Source organism: Ornithorhynchus anatinus, chromosome 8, assembly GCF_004115215.2.
Source record: "Ornithorhynchus anatinus isolate Pmale09 chromosome 8, mOrnAna1.pri.v4, whole genome shotgun sequence".
Lineage (NCBI taxonomy): Eukaryota > Metazoa > Chordata > Mammalia > Monotremata > Ornithorhynchidae > Ornithorhynchus > Ornithorhynchus anatinus.
The window spans coordinates 20,106,201-20,124,685 of record NC_041735.1 but is presented as its reverse complement, the minus strand read 5'-3'; the positions used below and the strand labels follow the sequence as shown (position 1 = coordinate 20,124,685).

At 45.8% G+C, this 18,485-nt stretch overlaps 1 protein-coding gene across 1 annotated transcript in view; it reads left to right on the top strand.

Annotated features, from left to right (window-relative positions):
* The first annotated feature begins 267 nt into the window (after positions 1 to 267).
* PRPF6 (pre-mRNA processing factor 6) overlaps positions 268 to 18,485 on the top strand; it is a 39,662-nt gene continuing 21,444 nt past the window's right edge. Inside the window, exons 1-11 of the mRNA XM_001507609.6 lie at positions 268 to 428; positions 5,555 to 5,723; positions 6,409 to 6,527; positions 8,328 to 8,406; positions 9,107 to 9,283; positions 11,398 to 11,553; positions 11,662 to 11,756; positions 12,437 to 12,593; positions 13,993 to 14,155; positions 17,186 to 17,304; positions 18,133 to 18,351. Coding sequence (XP_001507659.2) covers positions 358 to 428; positions 5,555 to 5,723; positions 6,409 to 6,527; positions 8,328 to 8,406; positions 9,107 to 9,283; positions 11,398 to 11,553; positions 11,662 to 11,756; positions 12,437 to 12,593; positions 13,993 to 14,155; positions 17,186 to 17,304; positions 18,133 to 18,351 — 1,524 coding nt within the window. The 5' untranslated portion in view covers positions 268 to 357. The remainder of the gene's footprint in view (positions 429 to 5,554; positions 5,724 to 6,408; positions 6,528 to 8,327; positions 8,407 to 9,106; positions 9,284 to 11,397; positions 11,554 to 11,661; positions 11,757 to 12,436; positions 12,594 to 13,992; positions 14,156 to 17,185; positions 17,305 to 18,132; positions 18,352 to 18,485) is intronic.

Sequence of the window (18,485 nt, the reverse complement as noted above, 5' to 3'; positions counted from 1 at the left end):
ATTAATAAGAAAACCGATTTGTCCATTCCAAGCGCTTAGTCCAGCGCTCTGCCCATAGTGAGCGCTCAGTAAATCCTATTGAATGAAGGGGGGGGGGGGAAGACCTCCAGGCCTAGCCCGACTGAGCATGCGCCAACGCCCTCGCTCCTCGCTCCCGGCCCCGCCCTCCGAGCCGGGAGCGGCAGGCGGCGCGCGCGGCGCTTCCGGCGGGCGCGAGGGGGGGAGGAGGGGGGCGGGGCGCGCGCGCCGGGTCTGTCGTCACTTCCGGCCGGGCGCCTCCTCCGTCGTCGTCGTCGTCGTGGTGGTGGTGGTGGTGGTGGTCGCGGCGGGGCCCGGGCCTCGCACCTCAGCGGCGCCATGAACAAGAAGAAGAAGCCCTTCCTGGGCATGCCCGCCCCCCTCGGCTACGTACCGGGGCTGGGCCGAGGGTAGGCGGCGCCGCGGGCGGGGAGGGCCGAAGGCCTCCTCGCTGCCACTGACCCCCACCCACGGACGGGCGGCCCTCGCACTGTGCTAAGCGCTGGGCCGGGACCGCCCTCACCGCCTTGGCCCACGTGGGCCTCGCAGCCTTCGTCCCCCTTTTAATAACCATAATAATATGGGCGTTTCATAGCTGCTTACTATGTCGCCCAGCCCTGGGATAGACCCAGAGTGATCAGGTTGGCCCACGTGGGGCTCAGGGGCTTCCTCCCCATTTTAATGATCATAACGATAATGGTGATATTTAACTGCTTACTCTGTGCTGAGCGCTGGGGTAGACACAAGGTGATCAGGTTGTCCCACGTGGGACTCGGGCTTCATCCCCATTTGAATAATCAATAATAATGTTGGTATTTAACAGCTTTCTATGTGCCCAGCACTGTGCTAAGCTCTGGGGTAGACACAAGGTGATCAGGTTGTCCCACGTGGGGCTCAGGGTCTTCCTCCCCATTTTAATAATCGTAATAATAATGGTGGTATTTAACTGCTTATTATGTGCCCAGCTCTGTGCTAAGCGCTGGAGTAGACACAAGGTGATCAGGTTGTCCCACCTGGGGCTCAGGGTCTTCCTCCCCATTTTAATTATCATAATAATAATGTTGGTATTTAACTGCTTACTATGTGCCCAGCACTGTGCTAAGCGCTGGGAAAGACACAAGTTGATCAGGTTGTCCCACATGGGGCTCACAGGCCTCGCCCCCTTTTAATAACCATAGTAATATGGGTATTTCTTAGCTGCTTACTATGTGCTCAGCACTGTTCTAAGCGCTGGGGTAGACACAAGGTGATCAGGTTGTCCCACGTGGGACTCAGAGTCTTCATCTCCATTTTAATAATCAATAATAATGTTGGTATTTAACTGCTTTCTATGTGCCCAGCACTGTTCTAAGCGCTGGGGTAGACACAAGGTGATCAGGTTGTCCCACGTGGGGCTCAGGGTCTTCCTCCCCATTTTAATAACCATAATAATAATGGTGGTATTTAACTGCTTACTATGTGCTCAGCACTGTTCTAAGCGCTGGGGTAGACAAGGTGATCAAGTTGTCCCACGTGGGACTCAGAGTCTTCATCCCCATTTTAATAATCAATAATAATGTTGGTATTTAACTGCTTTCTATGTGCCCAGCACTGTTCTAAGCGCTGGGAAAGACACAAGGTGATCAAGTTGTCCCACGTGGGACTCAGGGTCTACATCCCCACTTTAATAATCATAATAATAATATTGGTATTTCTTAGTTGCTTATTGTGTGCCCAGCACTGTTCTAGGCGCTGGGATAGACATAAGGTGATCAGGTTGTCCCACGTGGGGCTCAGGGTCTTCATCCCCATTTTAATAATCATAATAATAATGTTGGTATTTAACTGCTTACTATGTGCCCAACACTGTTCTGAGCGCTGGGAAAGACACAAGATGATCAGGTTGTCCCACGTGGGGCTCACAAGCTTCATCCCCCTTTTAATAACCATAATAATATGGGTATTTGTTAGCTGCTTACTATGTGCCCAGCACTGTTCTAAGCTCTGGGGTAGACAAGGTGATCAAGTTGTCCCACGTGGGGCTCAGAGTCTTCATCCCCATTTTAATTATAATAATATTGATGTTTGTTAGCTGCTTACTCTGTGCCCAGCTCTGTTCTAGGCACTGGGAAAGACACAAGGTGATCAAGTTGTCCCACGTGGGACTCAGGGTCTTCATCCCCATTTTAATAATCATAATAATAATGTTGGTATTTAACTGCTTACTATGTGCCCAGTGCAATTCTAAGCACTGGGATAGACACAGAGTGATCAGGTTGTCCCTCGTGGGACTCAGAATCTTCATCCCCTTTTTAATAATCATAATAATAATGTTGATATTTGTGAAGCGCTTACTCTGTGCCCAGCACTGTTCTAAGCACTGGGATAAACACAGAGTGATCAGGTTGTCCCTTGTGGGATTCAGAATCTTCATCCCCATTTTAATTATCATAATAATAATGTTGGTATTTAACTGCTTACTATGTGCCCAGCACTGTTCTAAGCTGCTGGGATAGACACAAGGTGATCAAGTTGTCCCACGTGGGGCTCAGGGTCTTCATCCTCACTTTAATTATCATAATAATAATATTGGTATTTGTTAGCTGCTTACTCTGTGCCCAGCACTGTTCTAAGCGCTGGGGTAGACAAGGTGATCAAGTTGTCCCATGTGGGACTCAGAGTCTTCATCCCCACTTTAATAATCATAATAATAATATTGGTATTTCTTAGCTGCTTACTATGTGCTCAGCACTGCTCTAACGCTGGAGTAGACAAGGTGATCATGTTGTCCCACGTGGGACTCAGAGTCTTCATCCCCACTTCAATAATGATAATAGTAATATTGGTATTTGTGAAGCGCTTACTCTGTGCCCAGCACTGTTCTAAACGCTGGGATAGACACAGAGTGATCAGATTGTCCCACGTGGGACTCAGAGTCTTCATCCCCACTTTAATTATCATAATAATAATATTGGTATTTGTTAGCTGCTTACTCTGTGCCCAGCACTCTTCTAAGCACTGGGGTAAACACAAGGTGATCAGGTTGTCCCAATTGGGACTCAAAGAGTCTTCATCCCCATTTTAATATAATAATAATATTGGTATTTGTTAGTCGCTTACTCTGTGCCCAGCACTGTTCTAAGCGCTGGGGTAGAGTCAGGGTAATCAGCTTGTCCCAGTTGGGGCTCATAGTCTTAGGATCAGCGTGGGTCAGTAGAAAGAGCCTGAGCTTGGGAGTCAGAGGTCGTGGATTCTAATCCCAGCCCCACTGCTTGTCAGCTGTGTCACTTAACTTCTCTGTGCCTCAGTTCCCTCATCTGTAAAATGGGGATTAAGAATGTGAGCCCCACATGGGACAACCTGATCACCTTGTTTCCCCCTCCAGCGCTTAGAACAGTGCTTAATGCAGAGTAAACACTTAACAAATATCATCATCATCATTATTATTATTATTATTATTAACCCCATTTTACAGATGAGGGAACCGATGTACAGAGAAGTGATGTGACTTGCCCACAGTCACATAGCTGATCAGTGGCGGAGCTGGGATGATAATAATTTTGGTATTTGTTAAATGCTTACTATGTGCCACGCACTGTTCTAAGCGCTGGGGTAGATAAGGTAATCGGGTAAGCTGATTACCACATAGGGTTTACAGTCTTCATCCCCATTTTACAGTTAGGTAACTGAGGCACAGAGAAGTTTAGTGACTTGCCCAAAGTCACAGCTGACAAGTGGTGAAGCCGGAATTGGAACCCACGACCTCTGACTCCCAAGCCCGTGTTCTTTCCACTAAGCCACACTGCTTCTCATCTAGATCCCACGACCTCTGACTGCGAAGCATGTGCTCTTTTCACTAAGCCATGGTGCTTCTCACTAAGCCACGCTGTTTAGCGTTTATGTGTCGAGCACTGTTCTAAGCATTGGGGTAGAGACAGGTTGGGTTGGGCACAGCCCCGACCCACGCGGGGATCACAGTCTGAGACATCCCCTCGCTGCCCCTCTGGTCGCCCTCTTGTTTATGTGTTTATCTTGGGATCTGGGGCCCGGTGTCGGTCAAGCACGACAATTCAGGGTTGCCTTGGTTTGTGGGTCTTACGTCGCCGATGTGAACTGCGTGAGAAACTTTAGTAATAATCATAGTAAGAAGGGTGGCATTTGTTAAGCGATCATTATGTGCCAGACACGTGCTAGTGCTGGGGAAGATAAAGGACAGGTAGACACGATCCCTTTCCCACACAGCATACACAGTCTAGAAGAGAGGGAGGACAGGTATTGAATCCCTGTTTTACAGGGGAGGAAAATGAGGCACAGAGAAGTTAAGCGACTTGCCCAAAGTCACACAAGCTTTGCCCCAAAACAGCAGCAGTAGTGATAGCTTAAAATTCTTCAGCTTTGTCCCTTCGGGGAAAAAAACATCGTCACAATTCCCAGGAGGGGTGGAAGAGATAACTCTGGCTTGTTCATGCGATAATTGGGAGTTGCAATTTTGGGAGTGCCGCTCCATGCACCTCCTTTCCCTTTCGCCATGCCCTTCGCACAGATCCTAGTACCCCAACTCCTTGAAACCGATCCCAGATACTGGGAAGTCTCACCCCACCTACCCCTGCCCTGACTCATCATCTAAATTAGATGATGGGGATAAAAAGAGGAGACATCGTCCTCAACTGAGGGGATCAGTGTAACTGTTTTTCAGTAAATGAGAGTGTTGTATTACTTAGTGGCTGGTGGATAGCTTCATCCTCTGCTAAAGTCTTTGGAAAATTGGTGCTTTTAAAGTAGTGCGTGGTTTGGAGTAGCAAAGGGTAAGTTGAGTTGGGTGAGAGATTGTTGTAATTGCGGTGTAGGTAGAATGTCAGGATTCGACCCTGGGGAAAGGGGTCAGGAAGACCAGGCAGATTTGAGAAACTCACTGTGCCTCTGTGTGCCCTTAACTTGTCCTATATTTTTCCAGTTTGGGGCTACCAAGCAGTCTGTGGCCTCAGTTCCCATATCAGACTTGCAGCATCTTTGCTCCTGCATCTGAACTTGGAAAATTAAAATAGCACCATAAGCATACTTGTTCACCACCCGTACCATAGTTCCTTCAATCCATTGGTAGGCCAACCCTTATATTGTACTCTCCTAAGCACTTAGTACAGTGCTTTGCGCACAGAAAGTACTCAGTAAATACAGTTTCTTGACTGAAATGCCAAGAAACCAGAGGAGGAAGTGAAGGTACTCCATAGTCCAGTAAGGAAGGCCCTGGTTTAGTGCCCAAAGTTAAACAATCTCCAAGTCCCTTCCCCATCCTGTTCAAGATGTAAAATTCCCTGGGAGACTTGGGGCTTGGGATCCTGAGCTTCTAGGCCAAAGTGTGACCTGGGAACCCAACCCTCTCTTCTTTCCCACCTCTCCTTTCCATCCCGTTCCTCCTCCCCCTCCCCCCCGCAACACTGGAAGTATTCCAGAAGAGGAGGGCCAGGAATGTGGACACTCAGGAGGCCTTTGAGGGTCCTTTGATTGAGCCACTGGGATTACACAGTCAACAATGACCCTCCCGTATCTTCCTCTGCAGCGCTACTGGTTTCACAACCCGATCAGATATCGGACCCGCTCGAGATGCCAACGATCCTGTTGATGACCGCCATGCCCCCCCAGGCAAGAGGACTGTGGGAGATCAGATGAAGAAAAACCAGGCTGCAGATGATGATGATGAAGACCTGAATGACACCAATTATGATGAGGTGGGCACATCTCGGCTGTTTCCCAAACTTTCCTTGTCAATCTCGTGTAGACAGTTAGAAGATGCTCTTTGTTAAAATCTGAACACTGAGTGAAATCTCAAGTCAGAAACTATGTTTTTTATGTACCCCGAAGTCTTAGTTTGATATTATGCACTAATAACGATGCTTGTAGAGTGATTTTTATGACAGCACCTGTGTGTTGGGGCTCTGGTTTTTATTGGTTTGAGTAGGCATTAAAGGTAGCCTGCTAACAAGAAGAAAGACTTAAAAAAAAAATTAAATCATTAGGATGCAGCCTTGGTTGTTATTTTGGAATAAAGTTTTATTCCAGTCCTTCCTGTGTTCAGAGCACTGAACTTAATACATACTAGTAATAGACACTATATTTGCTAGTCAATTGTATATTAATAACTGAGTGTTTTGGAGGCTTATTTGAATCTTGACTTGGATAGATTAGGTTTTGAATAAGCTGAGAATTTTTACTTTACCATTCTGTTTTGATTGCCTAATTTCTTTCTGTTTACAGAAATAAATGATTCTTTTATAAATGAGGGTTCTCCAGAGAGTCATTGTTCAGAGGAAGATGTTTGTTGTTAGAGGCATTCTGGGTTTTTTTCCCCTTATTTCTATCCCTGTTATACTGGTTAGATAAATGGGGCTTTTAAGGATACTTTTTTGTTTTCAGTTTAACGGCTATGCTGGAAGTCTCTTCTCAAGTGGACCCTATGAAAAAGATGATGAGGAGGCAGATGCTATTTATGCAGCTTTAGACAAAAGAATGGATGAAAGAAGGAAAGAAAGAAGGTAAAACCAGTTATTTCTCTAAATTTTGGTACCTATTGAAAAGGGAACTTAGATTTTTAGTCTGTGGTAGCATCCTGACGGGCCACGTCTTGGTCTATTGGAAGGAAGCTGTATGGTCTGTTTAGATTTTTCCCCACAAATTATAAATTTCTGATTGTAATCAGTAAAGAATTCCTAATTGAAAACCTGGTTCTGCCTGAAACTTGAGGGAGCAAGTCATTTAGTTTCTTTGTGCTCTCTATCCTCATCTGTGAAACATGACTGTCAATATTAATTGACGTCACTGAAGTTTCATGGACATGAACAAAATTAGAGATTGAAAGGACAATACTTCCAAAACATTAAGCATTACTGCTTTCTTTTTTGTGCCTAAGGTGTCTTTGAAGTGTTGGATTAAGTGAGAGTTCTAGGTTGTATTAATTTTTCCATCTGTGGGCTTACCTCATGTAACTGGGTTACAATCCTCGGAAAGATGGTTATATTGTAAATGGTTGTATAATAGGGTATTTTTCTTGTAAATTTCCATACAGTTAGCATCCATTCCAGAACCAACCTTGACAGATTGGTTGAACCCCCAGGTTAAATAAAAATTATACTGTAAATCTCTCCCTGCCCCCTTCTCCCCTTGTCCTCCCCTTCCCCTTCCTTTACCTCAAACTAGGCCCTTCTCCTCCCTTGTCTCTTTTCCCTGTGCGTCCCAGTGCTCTAGGATTTTTTATTTGTTTGACTTTTAATCACAACAGCGTTTGCTGAAGGCACAACCTTCACCGCCACGCCACCTTTATATCCCTTCCTCTTGCCCTCTCAGTGGTTTGTAGCCCCAACTCTGCCCTGGCCAAAGATTGAGGATAGGGATGGTGTGGGGAGCAGTGGTGGCCCGTAAGGGGACCATACCACACCCCTCATCCCCTAGTCCCTATCCCTGTTCTTATGGCTTTGGATGGGAGACGGGTTACAGTCCAGGAAGGAGTTGGGAGGTGGGGAGTGTGCAGTGATACTGCTGTGCCCACAGCTGCTGCTGTGATTAAACGGGAAAAAAGAAAGAAACCCTTTGAGTCGTGGAAAGGGTAAGGTAGACTGGGGAGACAAGGGAGTGGTGGCCGAGTTTGAGGTGTGGAGGTTGGTGGAGGAAAGCCGCTAGGAGGGAAAGATGATGGGGAAGAGGTGACGGAGTGACTTGACCTACCTGCACTGATTGGAAATAATTTGGGGGCAAGGTGTAGGTATGCTGCGCTAAATCAGCCACTAGTGTAAGATGATTCCCTAAATTGCACATATTGTGGGCTGGCCCGTTAAAGTGCGCATGTGTTGAATTGCACAGTATAAGTGAGCTGTAGCTTCATTTTAGTACAAGGGAAAAAGCAAGTCTGCACATATACGATTTTAAGACACACATCAGCATCTACAGATTTTTTAAGCCTCCCCAGTGAATCTGGCCCTACATGGGAGTTTGCTTAGTATACAGAAGACATAATTCCAGTTTTCTACAAAGGGGAAAAAAAAGCACACAGCATGGAATGCCGGTGCCATAAAGGATCCGGTGTAGTAATTTGAACTCACAATGTATCTTTTATTCCCCCTTGTTATATTTTGCATTCTATAGTGTGTGACTCTGAAAGTATCTAAGCATCATGTGAATAAATAAATATGATCATAAATAAATACGATCGGTAGGGATAATTCATTATGTGGCTTAACTAAAGAGCTTGAGAGGTCGTTTTGTAAGGTGCTCATGCACTTAAAGAGCAGGAAGGTTCAGTCATGCTGGTAGAACTGACACTCAAAATTTTATTCCTCTAGAGAGCAGAGGGAGAAAGAAGAGATTGAAAAATACCGAATGGAGCGTCCCAAAATTCAGCAACAGTTCTCAGATCTGAAAGTAAGCAATTCTTCTTGTATGCTAGTGTGGTTCATTGTAGTTTTACTCTTGGGACAAAATGATTTTAATTTTGTTGTTTACCATTTCATTTGTTTCAAAATGATTGAGTCACTGGGGGGTTTCCTGTTTCAACATTTTAAAAATCGCTCACCCTTACCAATACGGTTAACAACAGTAAAACAGTGCATATCATTGCTGATTTTGGGGGCATGGGGGGGGGGGGGGGTACATTTAAAATACAAAAGCTGAACCCTCAGGGAAAATGTGTTTGGCCTACCCAGAAAATCTGCCCTCTTGACTCTGTCTATAAACTTTTTTGCCAGATGAAATGAAGTAGAACTAATAAGGAGCCAGTTGCGAGTGAACTAGAAATTGATGGATGTAGGAAAGAATCTGACCAAAAGTCCTCTCTGGCCAAGGGCGAGAATTGTTTTTTTGGAGTTAAATTATTATTAAGGGTAGAAGAGAGGCTTAGTGGAAAGAGCATGGCTTTGGGAGTCGGGAGATGTGGGTGACCACAGGCAAATTATATTGTTTTTTTGTGCCTCAGTGTCCTCATCATGGGGATATAACAGTAGTTGCCCCTCCTGACCTCACAAGCATCTTGGGAGGGTAAAATGAGAAGTGATGTGAAAGTGTTTCAGGAGAAATAAATGCCCTCACATCTAATGAAGCCAGTGTGGTTCACATGTTTCTCCAGAGGAAGCTGGCAGAAGTCACGGAGGAAGAATGGCTGAGTATTCCTGAAGTTGGAGATGCTAGAAACAAACGGCAGAGGAACCCCCGATATGAGAAACTGACTCCTGTACCTGACAGTTTCTTTGCTAAACATTTACAGACAGGAGAAAATCACACTTCGGTTGATCCCCGGCAAACGGTGAGAACCTAAAGGAGGGGAAAGAAGCTGTTGCCGTCAAACTTGGATGCTCTCAGTAATTGTAGAGTTTGCTTTTTAGTGTTGGCTTTGGGCTTTGGTCTTACTGTTTATCAAGTTGCTAATTGGGCTGGAAATGATTAGATGCTTTGGAGGCAGAGCCCACATATTGGTCACACTTTTGGGTTGTTTGTACAATAAAATTACTAAAAAGTGTAGAATAATGCAGTTGGAATAATATATTCATATATTTTGGTGTGTTTTGCTGACATATTCATTATTCATTCATTCATTCAATAGTATTTATTGAGCGCTTACTATGTGCAGAGCACTGTACTAAGCGCTTGGGATGAACAAGTCGGCAACAGATAAAGACAGTCCCTGCCGTTTGACGGGCTTACAGTCTAATCGGGGGAGATGGACAGACGAGAACAATGGCAATAAATAGAGTCAAGGGGAAGAACATCTCGTAAAAACAATGGCAACTAAATAGAATCGAGGTGATGTACAATTCATTAACAAAATAAATAGGGCAATGGAAATATATACAGTTGAGTGGATGAGTACAGTGCTGTGGGGAAGGGAAGGGAGAGGTGGAGGAGCAGAGGAAAAAGGGGAAAAAGAGGGTTTAGCTGCGGAGAGGTAAAGGGGGGGTGGCAGAGGGAGTAGAGGGAGAAGAGGAGCTCAGTCTGGGAAGGCCTCTTGGAGGAGGTGAGTTTTAAGTAGGGTTTTGAAGAGGGGAAGAGAATCAGTTTGGCGGAGGTGAGAAGGGAGGGCGTTCCAGGACCGCGGGAGGACGTGGCCCAGGGGTCGACGGCGGGATGGGCGAGACCGAGGGACGGTGAGGAGGTGGACGGCGGAGGAGCGGAGCGTGCGGGGTGGGTGGTAGAGAGAAGGGAGGAGAGGTAGGAAGGGGCAAGGTGATGTAGAGCCTTGAAGCCTAGAGTGAGGAGTTTTTGTTTGGAGCGGAGGTCGATAGGCAACCACTGGAGTTGTTTAAGAAGGGGAGTGACATGCCCAGATCGTTTCTGCGGGAAGATGAGCCGGGCAGCGGAGTGAAGAATAGACTGGAGCGGGGCGAGAGAGGAGGAAGGGAGGTCAGAGAGAAGGCCGACACAGTAGTCTAGCCGGGATATAACGAGAGCCCGTAACAGTAAGGTAGCCGTCTGGGTGGAGAGGAAAGGGCGGCTCTTGGCGATATTGTAGAGGTGAAACCGGCAGGTCTCGGTAACGGATAGGATGTGTGGGGTGAACGAGAGAGACGAGTCAAGGATGACACCGAGATTGCGGGCCTGAGAGACGGGAAGGATGGTCGTGCCATCGACGCTGATGGAGAAGTCTGGGAGAGGACCGGGTTTGGGAGGGAAGATGAGGAGCTCAGTCTTGCTCATGTTGAGTTTTAGGTGGCGGGCCGACATCCAGGTGGAGACGTCCTGGAGGCAGGAGGAGATGCGAGCCTGAAGGGAGGGGGAGAGGACGGGGCGGAGATGTAGATCTGCGTGTCATCTGCGTAGAGATGGTAGTCAAAGCCGTGAGAGCGAATGAGTTCACCGAGGGAGTGAGTGTAAATGGAGAACAGAAGAGCCCAGAGCATTAGCCACTATCCCAAGGGACAGTCATTGAACGTGTAGCAAGTATTGTAGTTTTCCACTGGCGTCATGCATGGACTGGGCTTGGCAGGTTCAGGGCCTGCAAGGACATTTGGGCCAGCACTAAGCAGAACCCAGTCAGATTTGGGCTGGGTCTGACAAGCCCCTTCAGCTAAAATCAATAAATCAGTGTTATTTACTGAGCGTATACTGTGTGCAGAACACTTTACAGCAGAATTAGCAGGTACGTTCCCTGCCCTTAATGTGCTAACAGTCTAGAGGGGGAGACGGACTTTAATATAAATAAATAATTCCCTCAATATGGTGGGGGTCAGGTGAGCTAGTGGAAGCCCTCACTCAGTAGCAGATCCTGGAAGTGAGCCCTGATCAGCTTTCAAAGGCCAATGGCAGAGTCAGGCTGGGTCTGGGCTCAGACTGCATCGGGGTGAATTCAGATTCCCAGCCCATACCAGACTGATCTCCAGATACTAACCTGCAAAAAACCACTTCTCATACTGTTTCTTTCAGCAATTTGGGGGCCTCAACACGCCCTATCCAGGGGGACTGAATACTCCTTATCCAGGTGGAATGACACCGGGGCTAATGACGCCTGGGACAGGTGAGCTGGACATGAGGAAGATTGGCCAAGCCAGGAACACCTTGATGGATATGAGATTAAGCCAGGTAAGGCACTTGAGGTTCAGAACCTTTCAAGAAACGTGGAATTTGAATCGAAGGTCATTCATTTTCCAAACGGTGCTGTGGTCACTTGGATTGAATTTATCTTCTCAGGTGTCAGATTCAGTAAGCGGCCAGACTGTCGTGGATCCTAAGGGCTATTTGACAGATTTGAATTCTATGATCCCCACTCACGGAGGGGATATCAAGTAAGTAGTGTTGGGAACAGAGCATTTGGGGATAGTACCGGTCGACTGGCCTCTTTCAGTACACTTAGATCTGCCAAAACCTGGGTTTTCACTGAAGCACTTCGGTTAGGACACGAAAGCAGATTTAGGGGAAGCTCTCCGGAAAAGCTCCCTTCTAGTGGCACAGCATGATGTGGTGTTGGAAGGAACACTTGTGCTCAGGCCTGAGTTGTCGTACTCTGGCAGATGCAGCACCATCAACTTTTTCTTAATGCAGACTTCTTCAGGACTGCAAATCTGCTTTATAGGAGACCCGAGGGTCTTGTATTTTTAATAGGATCTATTTTTGCTTCAGTAAACATTTGTGTGAAGTGTCTTGAAATTCAGCTAGTTCAGAATTCTTCAACAGCTTCACTCCTCTTAATCGCTTTTTGAAGCAGAGAGCCCTTTACCCTTCTTTCTTCTTTTGGACAGGCTTCTTTCTAGCTCTCTGCCCTATATTGGGTGTGTGAGGTCTTGGTACTTGTCAGAAGGGTATCTGGATTGGTCATTGTTTAGTAATGGGTTGGTCTGACGCGTGTTAAAATGTCTTTGTATGGGTGTTTAAAAATATTTTGGCACTATGGGGTGGAATAGTGCTGCTAACTTGTGTGGTCTCTGATATCATGAAAGGTTTAACAGTTTCCATTTTCCCCCGTCAGCGACATCAAGAAAGCCCGTTTACTCCTGAAGTCTGTGCGAGAGACTAATCCTCATCATCCTCCAGCCTGGATCGCTTCAGCCCGCCTAGAAGAAGTCACTGGAAAATTACAAGTAGCTCGAAACCTCATTATGAAGGGGACAGAGATGTGTCCCAAGGTAAGACTTTTTGAGGCGCGTTTTTCCCCGCTTTTAAGAGCTGCTGATTGCCACTGAATAGTCTCAGTTTGCCATCCTGCTGTTGATAGAGACTGGTGGGATATTTGGTTTTCACTGTGCTAGGACTAAGATGAATGCCACCCAGGGAGGTGCTTTGAAGATGGGAAAACTGCAGTAGAAATGGAAATTTGTAACAACAACAAAGGGAAATAGGAGGGGATGAGAGAAAGTAGACAGGCATTTTTTTTTGCCTGTTTTCCCACTGGATCTGATTGCTTGAAATACCCAATCATGACTTTGTTTTCAGACTTGTCGCTTTATCAGTCAATGGAAATTAGTCCCTTTGCTCCTTCTTTAAGCTGTGATAAACTAGAAAAAACAAATCAGTCAACTCCCTCTGGGTCCCGTATAAAGAGAACTTAAAACTAAGGTTCTACTTACCAGCGTTTTGATTGGGCGGCAGAAAAGGTGGGGTGATGAGGAAAGGACTCCTAGAATGTATGCAGAGGGTTATTCTTAACTTTATCTGAGAGGGAGTCCAAGGGAAGGGTTTGGGATTATGGAATTGAGGACCCGTGCATCAGTTAAGCTTGCAGATATTAATGTGGTAGCTAGGAGTAAAAACTTAAAGTGAACTCGATAAATTGAAAATATAATTTTTATAAAGGCAGTAACATTTAATGAGGAGAAATACAAGGGAGTTCACTTCAAGCAACACAAATAGATGTTTTTTTGTTGGCCCTAGTGCAGGAAAGACACAAACACAAGTCTTATTGGACAGCAGTATAATATTAGCATGTGCTAAGAATATGATTGACAAGAGTTGAGAAGTCATCGTTCCTGCTGTACTATTCAGTGATGAGAACTATATTATTGTGTCCAAATTTGTCCTCACACCTTAAAAAGGTGGAAGTGAAGCTGAAGAGGGTTCAGGGAAGTGATAAAAATTACCAATAGAAGTTAAGGTCTCTCAGGCAAGTTAGAGAAATTGGGGGTGGTTCAACCTGGAGGAGAGAAGAAAAGAGGTGATTGAATAACTATCTTCAAGGTTTTTTTTAAGGGACATATACTAGCCATTTGTTGTGGGGGATGAAGTGGGAAAGATTGCGTTTGGCCCTAAGAGAACCTCTTGAATTCGCTGTTAACAGAATACTGGAATAGGCTACTAAGAGAGGTAATGGAGTTTCCATTCTTGGATCTCTCTGAAAAATCAAAAGTTGTCTTTCTGGGTGATAAAAGCATTCACTGCCCCGGAAGCAGAGAGAGACTGTCCTTCTGTGGTTCTCTGAAGCTTGCTCTCAGTCTTTCTTGGAGAGAGGTGTCCATATTCCCAGGCTTTCCCCACCGATTTCATTCTCTAGTTTGCAAGTACACAGTGCTTTAATTTCTTTGCTCGCAGAGTGAAGATGTCTGGTTAGAAGCTGCCCGATTACAGCCCGGTGACACAGCGAAGGCTGTGGTGGCCCAAGCAGTCCGCCACCTCCCCCAGTCCGTCCGGATTTACATCCGAGCAGCCGAGCTAGAAACAGACATTCGAGCGAAGAAGCGGGTTTTGAGGAAAGGTGAGCCCCTCTCTTTGGTGGGACATGGATGAGTGTGCGTTGACTCCGTTAGCCTTCCTGAAAAGCAGACTATACGTCCTGAAAGAGCAAGCCTAGGAATGTGTCTGTTGTTATACTGTACTCTCCCAAGCCCTTAGTAAGGATTTTGCACACAGTAAGCGCCCAGTGAATACAGTTGAATGAATGAACTATTTTTCTGATCTTCCAGCTCTTGGCAGCCCTAGGAGATGCTGGCACCACTTGGTTCTCCTATCCCCCCTTCTGAAAGGAGGAGGGGCAGTACGTATTTCCTGGCGTCTCTTATAGCGGAAGAGAAGGCATAAAAAAACCATATCGTCTGTGTGGGCGAGATTCTCCCGAGTTTGAATCCTGTGCATCCTACCCTAGAGCATTATTATTCCGGGCATTATGTTAGTGTTCTGGTTTTGTTTAGCCCCAACATCTCTTTGTAACAACTAGTAAGGCGAAAGGCACTGTGTTTGGTTCAGAAGTGGAAGAAAATCTCCCTGAGATATCAGCAGCCACTCAGAGACCAAGAGGCTGCTATCAAGATGGCTGCAGCAGAGCGGGTCAGAGGGCAGCCGGCCCGGACTGCTTTATTTTCTGGCTTTGGGTGGGATCCAGGGTTGGGTTGTTATCAGTTGGCAACGTGATGAAATCCATTTCTCTCATATCATGGAAGAAAGTAGTTTGCATGTCAGGGCAGCTGATGGAGCTCTTGTTTTTGTTTTATGATCTTTTTTTTAATATTTTTATTATCAATCAACAAATGCTGTTGATTGCGCCGTTTTCTTTAAAGTAGTTCCATGGGAGGGAGAATACCATAACAGAGAAGCCCTTTTTGAACTTTGTGCCTGGAAGTTTACTGAGTAATTGATAAACAGATGTTAGTTGCATGGCTGTTTCAGATTTAATTGTGAGAATGTTCTTCACAGCCAAGGCCTAGTAGCCCAGGTGTAGTAAAATATATTTTTGGTAGAAATGAAATTGGGAATCGAAGGGCAAAGGATTGATGTGTTTTCTGGTAATAGTTTGTGTAAGCTCAAGGGAGTTTTTCATGCTGTTTCTGTTCTCCACCATCTTGCTGTTAATGTCATGCTGATTTTAAGACGTTTTTGCTGCAGAACGCATTGTTAGACTGACAACCAGAGGTGTTTGGACGAAGAACCTTTTGAAAACAGAACCCTGGCTAAATTCAGTTTCTGATTATTTTCTGGCCCCTCTTGGTAAATGCCAGATGAAATCTGCTTCTCGTGTGATCTGTGCTCCCCTGTTCTCCTTGGCTCAGTGTGTGTTTGTGTGTGTGCATTCATGTGTGTCTTGCTTTGCTGAAGTCTAGTTGCATTACTGTAATCTAGCCTGTCCGCTGGAGGGTTTTGTGCCAATGTCTTCGAGTGAAGCCCCAAGCTGAGGGCTAGCATCTGTCTTGGGTTGCGACTGCTTATCTTTGCAACCGGAAAAACAGTTTATGGATGAATAACATATAAAGCTATTAGAGATTCTCATTATTCATTTAGGAAAGCTCTACAAAAATCATCTGTGGCTATGAGTTTGATGGGTAATTAATGTCAGGGTGGCCATTTCCCCAGTTACTGGACTTTTATAGCAGTACAGCTTTTGACTGTGTTTCATTCAGTTTCCACCCATAAGAGGGAAGGAAACAACCATGGTGGCACAGTCTTTGACTGTTGGTCAGTGTGTGTATAACTACATTTCAGAGCCATCAGGAGGCAAGAATAGAGTGGTTCGTTGATTGCTTGGGAAGTTTTGGATGGCGCAGCCCAGCAGATCTGCTGATGGTGTGTTTTCTGTCTTGGAGAGAAAATGCTTGGATAAGATTAAACTGAAAACCCCTTGGTGAAATTGAAAGCATATCGTGTTACTGAAATGACCCTTAGGCTTCAGTTGCTTGGATCTTAATGTTAGTGTTGGCCTATGACTGCTTTTTTTTTAATTCTCACGCACTCCTAGTTTTGGATGATGTGATGATAGATTGCCTTTGGAAAAGCTAGACCGCTGTCCATTCATTAAGCTGCCACGAGTTGTGGAATGACACCTATATTATCGGAGGATGATCTTGCTTGAGAAATCTACTACAGGTGATGAGTGATCACACAAATTCTGAGTTCCTTCACTAGAGAGTTGTCTCTTCAAAGCGAGCCTCAGGCCTCTGAGACGGCATATCAGCCATGACCTGATGTGAGGTTACAGGATTGAATCCTCGAGCAAGATTGTATCAGAAAAGCCTAGCATTTCTACCTTACTGAATTTGCCAGTCTGCTCTGACGTTTTGCCGTGTCATCTTGATCTCTGCTCCACTCTTCTTCCCGGGCTCCGCTTGCTGAAGATGTGGGTGTGATTATGAAAAGAAGGCCCCAGTTGGGGATGATAGCTTGGATTTGCAGAGTATCTTGGAGCTTTACTTAAACCAAATGGAAACTTCGCACACAAGGAAGTAGAGCATTGGGCTCTACTTCCTTGGGCTCTCCTCCTTCTTGTCTTGCTCGGTGTAAATATAGCAAATGAAACAATGGACTTGGCTGTAGTAAACAGCACCTTCAAAAGTGAGCGGTTGTGTTTGATTTCTACCTGAGTGCCTTGTGTTTTGGCTGGCCCTTATCGTCTCTGTAGTAACAGAGAACTGAATGCTTTATAACTTCCTTGTCGCTTTGCCTTCAGAAGTGGCTTCAGTTGTCTTTTGAACAGGAAAGAGTTAACACAGAGCCTGCACACAAGCAGCCTTGATGGGTATGCCGTTGTGTTTTTGGATTTTTTTTCTTCCCCTCCAAGGCATCATCTGGCACCACTTCCAAAGGGGGGGAAAAAAGCCCTCAGGGGCCTCTTTGGGGACGGCTGGTTTCTTAACATTTTTAATGGGCAAGACTCTAGACCTGTTCTTTGAATATATGTCCCCCAGAGGAGATTCCACTTTATCATATTGGCAACTACGTTCACAACCGACATGAGCTTTCTCCATCCAAATCGTGTATTTTTTTTTCCATGACTCTGTTTCTCATCGCTTTTCCCTAGCCCTTGAGCATGTTCCAAACTCAGTGCGCCTGTGGAAGGCAGCAGTGGAGTTAGAAGAGCCAGAAGATGCTAGAATAATGCTGAGTCGAGCTGTGGAATGCTGTCCAACTAGCGTGGAGGTGAGTCGGTGAAGTTACTTCCACTAAGCTGCGTCAGCCTGGGCCGGGCCCCAGCGAATGGGCCCCAGGTCCGGAAGCCTGGAAAAGAGCTATTATGCTGAACTCAGCCCCCGTCCAGGTTCCTCGCGTTTGATCCAAGGATTGAGAGCCAGGGCATTTGGGGCTGTTTATTGCACAGCTGCAGGCCAGGGTTGTCAATCACTTTGGTCTTTCCGAGCTCGGCTCCTCGGAAGAAACTGAATTTGTAAACAGAGAGAACAGCTGGAGGGGGCAGTTTCTGAGAAGGATTATTGCCACACTGGCTAGATTGGATATTTCCGTTTTAATCGTGTCTATGTCGTTCAGCGTACAGCACGGTTTCCCCGTGGTAGAAGTTGGATAAAACGTTGCTGTGTATGGGAGGGGCAGCTGGGATCTGGTACCCCTGCTTAAAAGCCTATTAGCTCACCATATTTTAAGTGGCTTTTTGTTTTTCAGTGCTTAAAAGTGACAGACTATAACAATAATTGGGTGGGATTCTTAGTGTGACTTTGCAGATTGTCAACTGGACACTTTACTCCGAAATCACGTAACAGATCATCTCACCAGCAGAAGCTCACCTCTGTGAGGAAGATCAGATAGCTCAGTTCTATTATTTTTAATAAAGAGATCTGGGGTATAGTTTTAAGGGTGATGCTTGCAACACAGTTTTATTGTGAGAGAGATGTCTATAAAGTAGTGGTGTCTTCCTCTAGGGTCAAGTCTTTAGTAGGCTGGGATGGCACTGTGCCCCATGGCAGTATCTCCCATATTTCTGTTAATCTCAAATTTACTGATTTTTACCTTCAGCTGTGGCTCGCTCTAGCAAGGCTGGAGACATATGAAAATGCCCGTAAGGTCTTGAACAAAGCGCGTGAGAACATCCCTACAGACCGGCACATCTGGATTACTGCTGCCAAGTTGGAGGAAGCCAATGGAAATACTCAGATGGTGGAGAAAATCATTGACAGAGCCATCACGTCCCTCAGGGCCAATGGGGTAGAAATCAACAGAGAGCAGTGGATCCAGGTACTCCCTCTTTCCCCTCCTCCGCCCCCCTCCCTCCCCCCCGGTAATCTCTAGAGTTTAAGATCAAGCAAAGTTGTCAGTTTGGAGTCCAAAACTATACATTGCCTCTAGACTGTAAGCTCACTATGGGTAGG